We start from the raw sequence: 17,912 nt of genomic DNA on the forward strand, positions 1-17,912 counted from the left end.
TGATGAGCTTTTTTTTTCTTTAAACGTATCTGCTTTGAAATGAAACACAGCTGCTGAAATAGTCTTATTTTCTCCAGCCTCTAGTTTTTGGAGGTGGCAAATGAAGTGGTTAAGGATCTGCCTTAAGATACTATCAGGGTTTAAATCCTGATTCTGCTACTGTATGTGATTTGAACAGGTTAGTTCTCTCTGCCTCAGTTCTCCAACTGTAATGTGGAACAAATAAACGCATTGATCTTATAAGGTTATTGGGTTGATAAGGAGAATTAAGGCATGTCAAGGTCTCAGATGGTGGTTGGCACGTACTAAGTTATTAATACATTTTTAGCTGTTGTTCTCTTCCTTTCTAGTACTTCTGACTCACTGCCACAGATTGATTACCTAGAGCACCTCGGACAGGCCCACTCACCTGCTAGAAAACATTACATGATTTCCCATTATATAGTTTATGAAAATGTTAAACACCATCTCAATGTTGACTTCATCTAACTTTCTGCTTTTTTTCTCCCTTACTCGCTATCTGTTGAAGTTGCACCCTCACTGAAATGTAGCTCAGAGTCTATCCCCAAGTGATAAGTCTCCCAGGTCACCCACATCACACTTATTCTTTCTCCCTCTGCCAGATTCCCGTAACACGGGGGTGAAGGTCTCATACACAGCCTGCTTAGGAGTTATTTGTGCATGCTATATCTCATTTGATAGCTGATGACCTCTAGGAAGGCAGGGCTTGTACCTTTCAATTTTGTATCCCCATGGTACCTGGCAGAGACTTTTTTATACTTAGTAGATACTCAATAAATGGTTGTTAAACTTGGTTGAACCTACGTTTTGTTTTTCTTTTTGGCAGATGCCCTAAGAAAAACATAAAATAAATGAATTACTTTTCTTCTTTTCATTGCAATATATACGCCCTGGGCTAGTGGGTATTTGCAAGCCTGGTTTAGAACCTAGGGAAGTCATCAATCTAAGAAAGGAGAGGAAATGCATTTTAAATCACAAGAGCAATCTAGCCTTATGTAAGGCCTTCTAGCAAAGCAATTATCAATGGCTCAATAACCCAGGTGCTAGAGTTTTTATGAACACAAGTCTGAGGTTGAGAGACAATGAGTGATCTTAACTTTTATATTTCATAGGTATGCAATTCAATGAAACATGTACAGATGGAAAGTTTAGATCTGAGAATCATATGTGGGTATCATAATGCAAATAATTGGCTTTCTTTCTACAGAACATCTGTTGAAACATCTGAGAGCAGTTGTTTATACTGATGCCAAAATGCTGAAAAATATAATAATTCTCCAATGAGGTTAGAAATATCCGGGGGAAGAAAAATAGTTTTTATGTAGTTCTGTTTTTATTAAATCCTGTTGTTGTTTCTCTAATATGGCACATAGGAGATGCTCAATAATATTTGTTGAGTGAATGTTGATTGAATAGCAGACTCATTAAACAGTTGTGGAATGAATCACTTTTTTTATACATATAAGATAACATTTTCAGAAAACGGTATGCCCTAGTTTTACCATGCCATATACCATTTTTATTTGGCATCAATTTAACTAATGCTACCCTTGCTCTGAATATTATAGAATGTAATTAGCATGTATATCTATAAGAATATATTACTGAATACAATATATGAATAAAGCTAGTATATGACAAATGAATAAAGCTAGTACACGATAACAATATTTTAATATCGTAACATGGTACTTTTACTCATTATTAAAAAACACTTAGAATTTGATTGTGGGCTTGTATAGTCATGTTTGTTTGAACAACTAAAAGAAAATGCCTAGAGGTACCTATAGTTTGGTACCTCTAAGAATTGAACTTGGGATTTAAGAGCACCAAAATACTCTGTTACATACTGCAGAAGACGAAGAAGACATTTCTTCCCCCTTACCCCATTCCAGAATTTCCAACAGTTCTCTCTTGGATATGCCTGCGTGAGTGAGGCGACCAGGCTCCCCAAAGGCTGCCCAAATTCCACTCTGCCAAGTTTCAGTACAGAAAGAACATGTTAAATAATAAATGTGAGTTTGAGTGTAACTAATAAAATTGGGATGTTAAAGAGCAGCGTGCTTTTGAAAAGCAGCCTCCTTGTGAGGCTGCTCCCTGTGCAAGTCCACGGGAAATAATTCTGAAGGGAGCGATATTAATTAGTGATATAATTTATCTTCTGGAAGCCCTTTCCTTTGACGGTGCTGTGGCACAGTTCATAAGCCTCCAAACGAGCGCTCAAAGAAAATGGTTCAAACCACAATTTCAGTTTTGTTTTCCATCCTTGAACAGATAAAAGAGTCAAATTTATTTCAGTACATCTAAATTTTACACATGCATCACATGATGGGGGATTATGAAGATAGAAAAATGTACTTATGAAGAGTTTTCAACGAAATGGTAAACTGCTTATGATGTAATCAAAGGAAAACAGAGTCGAAGCCAAAATTAAATTCATGGTCTTTGATCTCAGATTTCTTGGTTTCAGCTCTAGGTCTGCCATATACTAGGTTTGCCACCTTGGCAAGATACTTAACTCTTCCGCGTCTCAGTTTTCTATACCAATACTGTGAAGGTAATAGTAAAAATCGTTGTGTTCAGAGTAGTACCCAGCAAACATTCAATAAATAGTATTAGTTGTAATTATTACTTATTCCTAATATTTTCAAGCTTGGGAAAGAACAATTCAAGGTGAGGAGGATTACTCGGAAGGCAGTAGCCAAAGTGTTATTAATATTTGCTTCTGGAACGGTATGTTTATGGGCAATTCTTTTCTATATCATTCACTTTTCTGTATATATTCTTTTATAATAAAGTTTAAAAATTAACTTATAATCTTACATGGCGTGATGGAAATTGAGGTGGAAATTTGGAATAGGTTAAAACTTATAACCAAATATGCTACAGCGTTAATGAAGTATTAATTAAGTCTCTTATACAGATGATGCGACCGATGATGTTGCCGTCTTTCAATTCTAATACAATCTAACTAAAAATTACTTTTTTAAGTTTAGCCAATGTCAATGCTACATTCAGAAATCAAGACAAATGTTTATTACAGTATTACAATTTTGACCTACTAAAACTAAAAAAATACTTTATGTTTTAATTTAAAAATCCCATGCAAAAGTCCCAAAGGTGCCTTTCATGTTTAAGCTTTAATTAGCAACCACTTTGGTCTCTGACACATATTGTGCAGATATCGAAGTGTTAACATTACTGAAGCTTGATTACAAAAGGCAATGATTAATTTTAAAGCAGACTAAAAAGATATGCCCTGATTACAAAGGAATGATTAAGGCGGAATGTCAGACATTGCACATTTATAGCAGTCTTTGCCACAGTCAAAGGATAAGCTGTTGCGGTTTATATTTAGAATCATGAGTACTTAGTTCTTTATGATACGGGGTGTCTGTGCCTTGGAGATAGATCCCCCAAAGCCCAAGCGAGGTCTTAAGACCTTTGGGGCCACATGGGCAAAGCAAAACATTTGAAGGCAGATGGACCCAACGAGACGCCGTAGTTTACGTCCACAGCAGGCGAGGCCAAGGCTAGGCGCTGGCGGCCGCCTGCGGGAAGGTCTCCAGGCCATGGTATTGTGAGCAAGTACACGTTTTGCTGAGGGAGGGAGTATTATGTGGTCCTTCTCCATAAAAGAGAGGAGGGGACGGAGAGGAAAAGGCCGGCCACAAAGGGCTGCTGCCCCGGCAGGCTCCAAAGCCTCGGCTCTCGGAGCCTCCATTTTTATCTGCCACCAGCACAGAAAAGAAACTCCGAGAAGGGCCGCGGCCTTGAAGGAAAGGGAGCTGCGTTCAGCCAGGGAAGGAGCGCAGAGTTGCTGTCCCGGGCAGAGCGTGGGGGAAAAACGGTTGTCAGTCCTTAGTGAACAGGGGAAACAAAGGCCTGGAGCCGGGCTCGCGTCCCGCTTCGGGCGGCCCGGGCTGAGGCCGATGCAGGAAGAACAGCCCTGAACGAGCCTTGTCCCTGTTGTGCTTTCCAGGACCCGCGGCTACCAAATACTGAAGGGCCCAGGAAGGATCCGTGGCAGCCCGGGCCTGAGATGAGTTTAGAGTCCTTGTTTCAGCACATCATCTTCTCGGAGCATCAGGCGGAGGAGAGTCGCCGCTTGATCCGAGAAGGTGGGTGTTTTCTGTCTCCTGCTGGGGTCTCTGGCTCCTCGAGGTGGGGGCTTGGAGCTCAAGGCAGCCCCGCAGGCGAAGTCAGAGCGCGTGGGGGGGGGGGGGGTCTGCTGTCTACATCAAGAGACACGGGGGCTTGAGAAAGGTGGAGGTGTTTAAGGATTTAATTTGTGTTACAGTAAGGTCGGAAATTAACAGATGTCGTGAAGACATTAAGAAAGCAACTGAGATGCTGAATGAAGAGAAAACCAAGTTGGAATCCAAGGTAGATTGACCGGTGGAGCATGCTCATTGTCACTTGGGATACAAAAAATCTGTTTTAACTTGGGTTCTCGAGGATATTTACCCTGTAACTAGTTGTCCTTCCAGTAGGAGGCACATTACTAGGCTGGTTAGTGGAGTTGCATGTTGCGGGGTAGTATTTCAAGCACTGAGTCCCGTGAGGCTCATTCTAATATGAACTTGCCCTAAAGAAACCAGTTTAAAAGTAATGAATTGATTGCCCCTGTTGTAGGATGGTTAACTTCTAAAAGAGCCCGATGTCACTGGGAAAAAAAAAAAAGTTGTTCAATAAATAGTTGGTGCAGTGTATAAATTTTGAATAGTAAATAATTTAGGAAATGGGCTGTGTTGATATAACAATTGAATGTAGCTTTCGAACCAGCCTCTGCCATTTGTTGTTCAGTTCCCTACCACATGTTGGACATTTCTTTCATCCAGAAGCGTAATTTTTTCACTAGCATCTCTCTGTTTTCTGCGTCATTTGAAAAGTTCTGTTGTTTTAAATAGAAGCAAGGAAATCTGACGGCTTCTTGAAGGAGGATTTTGAAGGGTGGGTAGGATTTTGGAAAGGCAGAAATAATAAGAGAAAAGCATTTGGGGCAGAGAGAGGATGTGAACAAAAGGGAATCATGCCCAAGGCATATTGGGAGAGAAATCTAGTCAAAGCAGAGAGCTGCTATCTGGGAATAGGAGGAAACCATTCCAGGCTTTCGAGCAGGGAGTGGTGTGATAAAAGTGGTTTTAGGGAGATTTCTCTGAGCTCTGGGAGGAAGGGAGCTACGAACATCATCCAAGTATGCCCTAATGAAGGCCTTGCTATGGGGGACGTGGGGGAGAGAGACATTCATTCAGAAACATTTGTTCAACACCTAGAGATAAACTAAACAAGCTGTGTGCAATGGCAAATCTGTTTGAGGAAGTCTGTTTGCTTAAAATATGTCTATTTTAACCAGTGCGAGGGATTTCCAGTTATCTTTCTCAACAAAGTAATCCTAGATCCCTTATTTACCCGGTGACCTGCGAAGCCTGCCCTTGGACAGCTTAGAAAATTTCTTTATTATAGCATTCATTGTACCACGTTACAATTAAACAACGGTACATACTTGTGTTTGTGTTTGTATCCCTCACTGTTTGGGGAACGACACATCTGGCATTTTTTTCTTACCCGTCTTTTGTGCCCACAACTTGTATCCAGTGCCCAACACATAGTTTGTTTTGGCGTTTGAATGAATTGATGAGAACTAATAGTAGGATAATAGAGTGCTGTCTTTTAAAGTAGAATTTCGAACTGTTAGTCACTGAGACCCTAGGTCCTGCTTTGCTTGTGAGTAGCGGACGAAGTAGCTACTAACAACAATATTGTAAACTGATGCAGCGGGTAGAGCATTAAGACTGCCATAATGTAGCTTTCTTTTTCTTTAAAAAGAATTAAGATACTTTCAAGATTGGTAACTGGAAGCTAATAAAAGTAATAGGCAAAACATGCAATTAGGTAATGCTTAGCTAACACTTACTGAGCACTTACTGTGTGCTGGGCAGTGTTCTAAATGCTTTACCTACATTAACTCCTTTACCCCTCCCAGGAATCCTGTGATGAGGCACCGTAACGAATCCCCCTCTATGGGTGAGGAAACACAGAGGTTAAATGACTTGTTCATGATATAGAATTAAAGGCAATTAAGCTACCACAATGAAAGTAACAATTGAGTAATGATAGCATATTTTGTTAAAACAGATTTCTTGGGGCGCCTGGGTGGCTCAGTCGGTTAAGTGTGCGACTTCGGCTCAGGTCATGATCTCATGGTTGGTGAGTTTGAGCCCCGCGTCAGGCTGTCTACTGACAGCTCAGAGCCTGGAGCCTGCTTTGGATTCTGTGTCTCCCACTTGCGCGTGCACTCTCTCTCTCTCTGTCAAAAATAAATAAACATTAAAAAAATTTTTTGAAATATAAAAAAGAAAGAAACAGATTTCTTGAGCTCGTCTTAAGTTTTATTCTTCATGAAATCCACATATAATAATGTATCTGAAGCTTTTTCATTTAGTTTAGGACAAATTTTTAAAAGGTCACTTATGTAAGTTTTTATACAAAATGTATTTTTCCTGGATTGGTGAAGATATTGACCTGACAGATAACAAATGTTAAAAAAAATTGCTCTTTGTATATCTTCTTTGAAAAAAAAAATAGGTTTGCTCTTTGTACTATTTTCTTTTTTAGCAGCCTATTTTGTTGAAATGGAAATGTAATTTGTGGCTAAATACACATTCTTAAAAAATGTTGGCTCAAATATTTATACTTGAGAAAAGACAGAGCAAATCCTTAACATTGTTTAGAAACATCTGCTGAAATTACTAATTAATATAGGCTCTTAAATGTGCATTGTTTTTTAATCCGCTCCTATACGTGGGTAATAGTACAATTGTATCTTACTAATAAAATTAACATAGAGGTTCACAGTTCATACAATACTAATTTGTAATTGAAATAATTTGATTTATAATATAGTCAAAGTGGTGTGTGTGTATATGTGTATGGATAAAGATTTTAAAAGTGGAACCACAATTATAATGTAAATGACTAATGGGAACAACTGAAGAAGTAATCATAAATTGATTTCTTGTATCTTTTATTCTCAGAGTTAATTATATGTCTGCCAATAACAATGAAAATATATTTACTTGAATATTTGACTTGGCATTTATTGACCAATTTATCAAGTGGAAGCAGCATAGGGAGAAACTAGAACATAATTTGAATAGACCAGTGCTTGAGCTATTTGTGCAGTGATACATTCAGAAAATATTTGGGGCATTTATTTTGGAAGTGGCTTGTGGTCAAAAATGTATTTAGGAAGTACAGTACTCATTTTTTTTTTTTCTGTTCTGTAAAACCCAGGTAGCATGTAATTAGAACTTGAATGATAGCATTTGCCTTTCAGGGCTCGATGAGTCCTTTAAAATATATGGTTGCAAAAGTCTCAAGATTATATAGTATGAGTACTTTGTGAATTGGAGGGCTACAGTATGGCTGGTTAGGTTTGGTAATATGAAAACAGAAAGACAAGAACATGCCCTGGATTTGCATTAATGCTTACCAATACACCTAAAGCTTCTGATAGTCAAGGAAAGGTTTTATAGTATTGAGGACAGAGCAAATCAAAGACTGAGCAAATCAAAATAAAGGACTCACAGAACATTTGTAGTTTCTTCTAAGCATTTGAAAGGTATCTTGTTTGTTTGTTTGTTTGTTTGTTTGTTTGTTTGTTTCAAAAATGGTATATAGTTAAAATTTGGACATTTAATCTTTATACACATACTGCATAAAACCTAACATAATGCCATACTGCCTCAAGATAAAATCACTGGAGGAAAGTCTGAGGCTATTTTGCTTAATTTTTCTTCTCCCAATTTTAACTTACTGTATAAACATTATAACAATAATAAGATAATATTTAATGAATTTTTAAAAGAAAATTATATTTAAATAAGCAAGTCACTTAAGGGGGCTTCTTTTACTTTTCTTCAAAATGTACATATTCTTTTTTTTTAAGTTGATAAAAACCCTTCCCGCCAGGGACCCACCCAAAACAGTAGGTAAAAGTCATGTCTGTTAGTACTCTATTACCTAACTATGAAAAGAACAAAATCACAAATTGTTCTTTATGATATTGAAAGGGAGTTTTGTTACTAAGATTTTTTCATTTTGTAAAAGTTGAACAATGAAAAATTCATATCCTTCTTAATTTTATTGTTGATTAAAATTTACTTAAAAACATAAATAAAAGAAGGGCATTATTTCTTCCCTCTAATCAACAGTGTTTTAAAAAGCAGTACATGAGAATTGTTTAATCTCAATTTTAGGGAGTAACATGGAAATTCTGCTTATCACAATTTAATATATTCCTATAGTTTCATTAATTGTGACCAAGACACTTTTGGGGGTAGTTACACTTAGTTGCTTACAGTCTCTCTGACTTCTTTACATGCAAGTCCTTTAAGCAAAATCCCTTCTGTCCTGAACATGCACAGCTGATTTTCTAAAATTGTAGTATAAAACTTTAGGTACATTATGTCTTTTGCATTCACCTTGGTCGTGTGTATAATTCCATAGCCAGTCAATATATTTTTGAGTCTGGAATCTATTCTACAGAGTATTTTTCTTTCACACTGAAGATACCTCATAGAGGTTTGGCAGAAGTTTTCTTCACTCCCCCATGCTACTGCCAGAATATTTCTCCACCCTCTTTTGGTGGCTCATACTGTGTTCTACCATATTTTCCCCTCTTTCTTTTCTGTTACCCTACTCACTCACTTGTTCTTTAGAATTTGGTACCTGGTCCCAGGCTTCCACTCTGTCTCCACTCTCCCCATCATTATGAATGTCATTGTCCATATGGGCTATTCAGCTACCACCCTGGCCTGTTAGTTCTTTGGTTGCCACATTTTCAGTGACCTTTTTCCTCACTCCACCTCAGCCACCTATTTCCATAATCATACTCTGGACTTTGCCATGACCTTAAAACCACTTCACTTTCAAAATCAATAAAATATTTCATTTTTTTCCATTATATTTTTCAATTTCATCTGAACCTTGAATCCATTTCTGTCTTTCTCCACTAGTACTTGTCTGTTCATTCATTTCCCTCTTTATTCTTAGATTTCATGGTTGGTCACTCCACTCTTCCTCCTGACTCCTCTCTCTCCTCTTCTTTCACACCCCGCCCCCTTGCAAGACTCCCGACTCTAAGTGAACCAATTAGCTGCTACTGTGTCAGCACTTGGACAATTCCAGGGGAGATTGGATCCAGTATTCGTGAATGTTAGCCTCAGCTTCAACTGAGACCTCCACGCTGCCTGGAAATACTACTACATGTCTTTCTCACCCTCTGTAGTGGCTACTTAAACCTTCACTATTTTTATACATTTTATTGTCTCTTCTGAACTGTTTAACACTTAGGCGATAGATAACTTTGCCTTTTGTTTCAGAGAAGATAGAAACCATCCAACGGGATTTTTTTATTTTCCCACCTACAGTTCTCCAAACCTGCCTATGTGAAGACCCGTTTTCTCCCCTTTTCTTCCTGTTATGAAGGAGTGCCCTTCCTTCTGACAAAGGACAATTCTTCTATCTTCAGATCCTATCATCTCCTGTTTCATCATTATCCTTACCATCATCATTGTTATGCATATTCTTGGGAAGGGCGCTACAGAGAGAGATTAAAGATAAAGACTAGAGAGGGGCCCCTGGGTGGCTCAGTCAGTTAAACACCCTACTCTTGATTTTGGCTCGGATCACGATCTCATGGTTTGTGGGTTTGAGCTGGTGTAGCCTGCTTGGGATTCTCTCCCTGTCTCTCTGCCCTTCTCCCACTCAAGTTTTTTTTTTTTTTTTTCTCTCTCTCTCTCTCTCTTTCTTTCTCTTTCTCAAAAATAAACTTAAAAAAAAAAGACTAGAGAGTAAAGATAATCAATAGTTAAAAGTCTCTGAGGAAGTCAAAGGAGGATGGGACCCAGAGCATAAGATAAGAATTAGCCTTAGACAAAAGGAGGGATACCTCCTCTGTTGTACAAACTAAAAATAAGAGGTAATATTGAGCAAACTGTTACTGTATATCACGCCTTATGGTAAGCATTTTACAAACACTATCTCAATTAATTCTCACAAGAACTCGGCGAGGTTGGTAGAATTATTCCACCCTTATTCATTTGAGACGGTTGAGACTCAGAAATGAAGTAACTAACATGAGGTCACGTAAGAGGTAATAGATAAAAGATTTGAATCTGTGTGGGGTTAACTAGAGAGGTCTTGCTCTTAACCACTGTAGTACAGTATAAAGAAAGGAATAAGGACAGGATGAGGATGTAGAAAAGTTTGGAGACATAAAGCAAACCAAAGGCATGATTCATTAAAAGCCTCCTTGCTTTGGTATTTCAGCAATTTTGATGAATATGTGTCCTATGTGTCTAATGAAATGATTAATAAGAATGTTTCATTTCTTTGTTCCTCTGCTTTTCCAGTTGGGTGGCCTTATGCAAGCAAGGTAATACTGTGAGTTTACAAAGGTTTCCCTGTAATCATATGGGCTACTCATTAGCAGAGATCCATTTCAGTCAGGCAGCAGGGTAGGATGAGTAATATACAGCCTTTGTCCTTGAGAGTTTAGAGTCAAGTCAGAGGTACTACTCCTTCCTTAGAGGGCTCCATCAGTTTAGGGTGCTCTTGGTGGCAAAAAACAGAATCCAACTCAAAAGAGCTTAAACAATTTTGAGAAACTACTTTCTTACGTATTTGAAAACCAAACATTGGATTCAGAAGTTATGCCGGTTGGAATCACATCAGCTTCCCTATAGCAAAGATCTAACCATGGTGGCTTTACCAAATAAAGGTTTATTTTTTTCCCATGTAATGGGAAGTGTGGAGGTAGGAAATCCAAAGCCATTTATTAAGGTGCTCAAGGAAATCCTGGAAGATTTAAGGATTAAAACATTCTTTCTGTTGCACTATCCTTAGCATGTGGCTTTCATCCTTACAGTCAAAGTACTTTTCCATACCCAGGCATTATATCTGAATTCCAGCTGGAAGAAGAGGAGAACATGAAAATCAAAAGACTTCTCCTCATGTGGCTTTATCATTGCTTTGGTGGAAGGGAAGGCCTCTCTAAGGACTTAGACCTGCATCTCAAGGATTAGATGGTCACATGGTCAAGCCTGGAAAAGGGAGCCTGGGAATGTAGATACTTTTAAGGGGATGCATTCCTCCTCTGAATAAAATTGTAATTTTGTTAATAAAGAAGAATGGTAGAATGCTGGTTGTCCTTGTGTTCCCCGAAAAGTAACTAACAATTCCTAGAGTCGCATGGTTTCTCGTTTTGAATCGGGGAGAGAGAAGGAAGTTTGCAGAAGCTTTCTCTGAAAAGCAAGTAAATTAGCCTCATCAGATGCCTCCTTTCCTGTCATTTCTACAAATTGTGACATGTGACTATCCCTAACTCAATAATTGTAGTCAAGAGTAGAAAATTCTCCCAAATTCAGTGGACAGTTTAGGAATGGTACAAGTTTCTGAGAAGTAATGCTTAACCGAGGAAAGGAAGAATGTATATTTGAGGCACCTGCAGTTTCTACAACAAATATTTCAGTGGTTGAAGCCAGAAGGCCCATGTAGAGAGTCCCTGTAGTTGGCTGAAATATGTAAGGCTAATTGATTGTTTGTCATTTAATCTTGGTATTATTTATCATATATGAAAGTATATAATGCCGGGTTTTCTTCTGTAAGTTATCCCTCTGTCCAGTAAGACTTGTTTTATGTTGGGGTCCTTATAAAGCCTTTATGTTATTAACATGGTCTTAAAATTCCTTTATTTTGGACAAGAACTCAATGATGGTTTGAGATGCTTGAAGAAATCACCTGATTGAATTGATTTAAAAAAAAATTAGGCAGAGACATAACAGATTTAGTTATTATTCCAGGGAGTATGACCTCAGAATTCTAAGTACTAAATGTCATTGTGAAAAAGCCACTTAATAATGACCCCCCCACCCAATTCAACAAAGCTCTAAAACATAATACTGTGATAAAAAAAAAAAGCAACCTATAGAAGTACATAAGTATGATACCATTTAAAACCACACAAAACAATAATAGATCTTATGAGGGATTATAAATATATAGTGAAAGTATAATGACATGCGTGGAATGATAAGTAGCAACATCAAGATAGTGATTATCTCTGACGGGGGTAGAAGATAAATGTAATCAGGGAAGGGTATACAGGGCATTTTAGCTGTACACATGTTTACTTTCTTAAGCTGGGGGTGGGGACATAGCTGTTATGTTACTTTTAAAAATAAAGATACATTTTAAAAGTTACAAAACAGTGCTTTTAAGCCTATTCAGAAAGTTGTGCAACCGTGACTAATTGCAAACCATTTTCATCACCCCCCCCAAAGAAACCCTATACCTTTAGCATCCCCCTCCATCCCCCCCCATACCCCACCAACCCTAGGTCACCACTAATCTACTTTCTGTCCCCAGATATTGCATGTAAGTGGATTTATATGATAGGTGGCCTTTGCTGACTGGCTTCTTTCACTTAGCATGTGTTCAAGGTTCATCCATATGGTAGCATGTATCACCACTTTGTTCCTTTACCACATTTGTTTATCCATTCATCAGACCTGGGTAAAAGGTTGGGTTGTTTCCACTTTTAGCTGTTAAGAATAATACCGCTATGAATGTCCACAAGTTTTTGTATGAACACACATTTTCAGTTCTCCTGAGTAGTCCATCCAGGAGTGGAATTTCTGGGTCGTATGGTAAGTATAGGTTTAACTTTTTGAGGAAATGCCACACTATTTCCATAGCAACAGCACCATTTTACTTTACCACCAGCAGTATAGCAGGGTTCCAATTTCTCTATATCCTCACCAACACTTGATGTTTCCTGGGTTTTTAATTTGTTTTGTTTTTGTTTTATAGCCATCTCAGTGGGTGTGGGATGGTATCTGGTTTATACTTTGGTTTGTATTTCAAGTTTCTTAATGGCATTAATGCTGAACATCTTTTTAGGTGCTTACTGGCCATTTGGCACATCTATTCTTAAGATGAGCTGCTTGATTAATGGTCATTTGCACGGTTCCAATTCTTGTAAGGTGTGGAGAGCTGGTCTCTGAGAAGCAGTGATCTCTCTTCATATTGATAGACTGGAATGATTGCATTTATAAATGAAATGAAAAATATTACATATAGCATTTATTGAACTCCTTTTTCTCAACTTTGTTTTCACGATCTTAAAATCCAAAGAATATTTCATGATAATAGCAGTGTAGAGCGAACTCTATAACAGTATGCCAGATAGCCTTTCTATTTGCAAGTGCTTATAAATCACAAAAGTTGCACACTTCCTGGCTTGGATTCACAAAGTGGAAAATCTACTGCACTGTTTCTAATTGTAAAATTTACCACGTGTGCCTCTATTTCTTTCTCTTCTTTTCTTCTTTCTTTCTTTCTTTCTTTCTTTCTTTCTTTCTTTCTTTCAAGAGCTACTCTAAGTGAATTGTTTAGCTTGAAATGTGAGAAATGTTCTCAACAGGAAAAAAAAAAGTTTCCTTTCCAGGAACTGAGAGAATGGTTCTCTAATTAAAGAATAGTAAGTTTGTGGCTCAGTATGCAAAAAGCGTGAGATTAAATTTAGTTTGCTGACCTCCTTATACAGCACAAAAGAATCCTTTTTCTGTAGTTTATCTTTTGATTTGTGATTTCTTAGAAAATCAGTTAACTGTGTTCCTCATTTAAATATCTCCAATCACACATTGGAGAATTATTCATTCAACAAACATTCATTAAGCAATTTCTAAATCACACTATGAATGATTGGAAATCAATTACAAAATGACTCTCTACCTTAATTTGAGAGTTGACATCAAACAGCTTCAAGTATATAAACTTAACTGTAAACTTAAAATTAAAAAAAAATTACTTTTATTCATTTTTGAGACACAGAGAGAGAGAGAGACAGGGCATGAGTGGGGGAGGGTCAGAGAGAGAAGGAAACACAGAATCCGAAGTAGGCTCCAGGCTTGAGCTGTCAGCACAGAGCCTCACACGGGGCTTGAACCCACAAACTGTGAGATCATGACCTGAGCTGAAGTCGGACGCTTAACCAACTGAGCCACCCAGGTGTCCTAAAACTTAAAATTCTTGATGTTTTCTTTTCTAAAAAAAAAGTATGTAATTACTTTTAATTTTTTTCTGTGGAGTTCTATAAAGAAAAACTTTTCATATTTGTCATGAGTAATTATCTAAAACATGAAAATGCATGAGGTCACTGGATGTCCTTTGAGTATTTGAGTACTGGGCATTTTCTAGTAGCCTACCTGCCTGAGGATAATCTAATTTTCTGCCGTTCTTTGACTTCAGGGCTTTTGCACTTGGTGTCTCCTCTTCCCGAAATGCATCTTCCCTCAGCTAGTGGTATTTTGTGTACACTCACTTCTTTTAGGTCTCTTTCTGGAGGGTGGCCAACCATTCCACTGGAATGTGAGACTTTTGAAAAGGACAGTCCCGTGAAAATCTTAGGGTGCAGTTGCCACTTTAGAGCTCTGATTTTCAAAATGTGATCTGTAGCCAAAGGCCTCCCCAAGACTCTTTCAGGAGGTCTTGTGATGTCAAACTATTTTCTTAATAACGCAAAGACATTATTTGCCATTTTCACCAGGCTTGCATGCACATTGATGGTGGGTAAAGGCAGTGAGTAAAAGTGTTGGTGCCTTAGCACAAATCGAGGCAGTGACACCAAACTGTGCTAGCAGTCATTGTATTTTTCACTGTCATAAACTCGCAGTAAAAAATAAAACCCACCAGTTTCACTATATGCCATGACTGTTTTGAAGTTGACCACTGTGTATATGAGTTTTCAATACTGTGTGTGATGAGTTGCGGTATGAAATAGCTCTCTTTTTTTTCTGGAACACCATTTTTACTTGAATAACTGACAGGCTGTAGTTATTTGAACTTGAGTACTTGGCAAATTTTTTTCAAAAACGAAGTAACCCTGACATTTCAAGGCAAACAACGAATAGTTAAGTAGTGGTAGTAGTAGTATTAGTAATATTTTGCCATTGATAATATTCAACCTTCCAAACAAAAATTAGAATTTTGGAAGACTCTTACCTGTCCCTATAAGTTTGACAGTTTCCCAATACTTAAAGATTTTTCTGATGAGTTTGGTGATGATATTAACGAATGTTATTTCTTAGTATCATACTTTGAAATGTATCCACATCTGGAGGATTTGAATAGTTGAGCGAAACGGTATTTTCCAAATGACCAGCACATAATGTTAGGAAACCATGCATGGATAAAAGATCCTCTCAAAGCACAAGATAGACCAATAAATTTTATTGTAACAGAAGAGGAATTTTCTCTTATTGTAAGAGAAAAGGAAAACTATTCTTTGGAATAGTTTCAGATTCCACATTGCAACTAACCTTTACGGACTACCAGCAGTTTAGTTTGGGTGCAGTATAAAGCATACCCGCAATCGTTTGAAAAGGGTATTAAAATATACTGTGTGAGGCCACATTTTCTTCATTTATTTCAACAACAACAACAAAAAACATATTGCAAAAGATTGAATAAACAGGTAGATGTGAGAATCCAGTTGTCTTCTTTAGGCCAGACATTAAAGAGATTTGCAAAAAATGTAAACGCAACGCTTCTTACTATTTTTTCGGAAATACTGTCTTTTCATAAATACATATTTTTAAACACGCAATGGGTTTACTATTGTTATTCTTAATAAATGTTTCTTAACATTCCTCAGTTTTAATATTTGATACAGAAAATATTGATAGGTCTAGCTTGCAAAAAAAAACAAACCAAAATGTTTACAATAATTTTTTAAGACTATAAAGTCTTAAAGACAAGAAAAGTCATGAGACTAAAAAGTTTCATAATGGTTACTGTAGAGGACCCACCCTGACCTCCAGTATATAAAATAGCATCCCCCCATCCCCCCCCCCATTCATTATCCTTTATTTTGTAACACTTACTGCCTCTTGACATATTTTACATAGATGTGTGTATTATTTGTTTTCCCACAATGGGATGTAAGCTCCACAAAGAATACAAATTCATCTAGTTTGTCTGTTACTGTTATTCCCAGTATAGAACAGTGCCTGAATTGTAGTGAGTGTTAAATAAATATTATTGAGTAAGTTAATTTAAAGTTTTTCTCATAGGGGTGCCTTGGTGGCTCAATTGGTTGAGCATCCAACCCTTGATTCCACCTCAGTTTATGATCCCAGGGTCATGGGATGGAGCCCCACATTGAGTGTGGAGGCTGCTTAAGATCCTCTCTCTCTCTCTCTCTCTCTCTGCCCTTCTCCCCTGCTCTTGCACTCTCTCTCTCTAAAAAAAAAATAAAAATAAAAAATAAACCTTTTCTCATAGAATTCCGTTCTCTTCTGTGAATTCTGTTTGTTTCATCTCATGACTTTCTTATGTAATGATATATTTTCTTATGAGCTTCAAAGTTTTCTATTGTGAACTTACCTTTAGCAGAGCCTATCATTCCTGGGAGTACCAAATATTCCCTTCATAAGGAAGGTCTCCCTGTGAAGCAGTTTCATAGCCTTACATATTTCACCTGTTCAGGACCAGTTTTGATGTTAATTTCTGAACTTAGGGTTTCTGCACTACATGAATAGGAGATACATGAATCTCATATTTATGAAGAGTTCACGCTTGGGGTTGGGCTTCTCAGGGATGACTCCTTCCACTCATGGCTCAATGGCGGCAGCTCATTTATCTGCTGTGTCTCTACGACGAAGGGGGCTTTGTTACTCCACCTGCATAGCTGGCAAAGACACTTCTCAATTCCTGACTTTATCCAGTGATCCCAGTTCCAGCTCCCTGTGGTCCTGACGTTTGGTCTTATGTGGGCATTGGAAACATTAGTCCCTAATACCTGTAACCCAGTCTCAAAGATATCTCTTGGGCTTAAATTCTACCACACCATTTTACCCCGAGTCACCTCTTTGTTTCTGGCATGACGATTTCCCATTCTTGATTCCGGGTTGACTATGTAAACAATGTCTATTTTAAATGTAGTTCTATTTTATATAGCATTTCTCTGTATTTGAGGAGAAAGTGGGTCCTGCTCACATTTGCTTAGACTGCCATATTAACCAGAATTTTTCACTTTACAATATCTTAATGCCTCAACTTCCTCATTCTTGAATTCTTATTTCTTACCTATCTTTTGGTCAATCTGTATAACTGTTCAAGTAATTTTTCAGGAAAAATGGATTTTCTAAGCCCCTAAGGTCCTAAATTTCTTTCTGTTGTTTTCACACTTGAATGAGTATTAGTTTGCATACCAAATTCTTGGCTCACACCTATTTTTAGAAAATTATGTAGCTCTAGCACCACTGATTTTGTAAAGTTTTTATCTATATTCCAGCTAACATACAGTGTAATATTAGTTTCACGTGTACATTTTAGTGATTCAGTACTTACATACAACACCTGATAATCATCAAAACAAGTAGCACTACTGATTTTTGAAATTTTTAATGCAGAAGAGAAATGCTGAAATCAGTCTGGTCTTTCACAATTCCTTTTAAGTAACCATTTTCATTTTTCTACCCTGGTTGGTTGTACAGATTTTTTTATCTTAACAACTCCAGTTTTGTTCACAGATGCATCTGTTTGTTTTGTCTAAACCATGGGTGAGCCTCCCATTTGAACCTCAACTATTACTTGTGATTTCTTTTTCAAGTACCCCTATTCCCGATGAGCTTAGATCTTTGTTCTCTGTTCTCTGAACCCATGATCTTCTGTTATTTGCTACTTCTCAGCAGCCTTGGAGAACTCTTTATACTTTATATTACTGATTCCATCTTTGGCAGTGTTGTTTCTGTTATTGAATACTCTGCAAATTTAAATCCTGTTATGTTCTTACTTTTTTATTTCTTTAACTATCTGTCTTC

At 37.5% G+C, this 17,912-nt stretch overlaps 1 protein-coding gene across 1 annotated transcript in view; it reads left to right on the forward strand.

Annotated features, from left to right (window-relative positions):
• The first annotated feature begins 4,008 nt into the window (after positions 1-4,008).
• CCDC172 (coiled-coil domain containing 172) overlaps positions 4,009-17,912 on the forward strand; it is a 58,506-nt gene continuing 44,602 nt past the window's right edge. The window contains exons 1-2 of the mRNA XM_019459551.2: positions 4,009-4,142; positions 4,322-4,407. Of these exons, the coding sequence (XP_019315096.2) occupies positions 4,064-4,142; positions 4,322-4,407 (165 nt within the window). The 5' untranslated portion in view covers positions 4,009-4,063. The remainder of the gene's footprint in view (positions 4,143-4,321; positions 4,408-17,912) is intronic.

The sequence above is a fragment of the Panthera pardus genome, unplaced genomic scaffold (genome assembly GCF_024362965.1).
Source record: "Panthera pardus isolate Hobbes unplaced genomic scaffold, ASM2436296v1 HiC_scaffold_22, whole genome shotgun sequence".
Taxonomy (NCBI): Eukaryota; Metazoa; Chordata; class Mammalia; order Carnivora; family Felidae; genus Panthera; species Panthera pardus.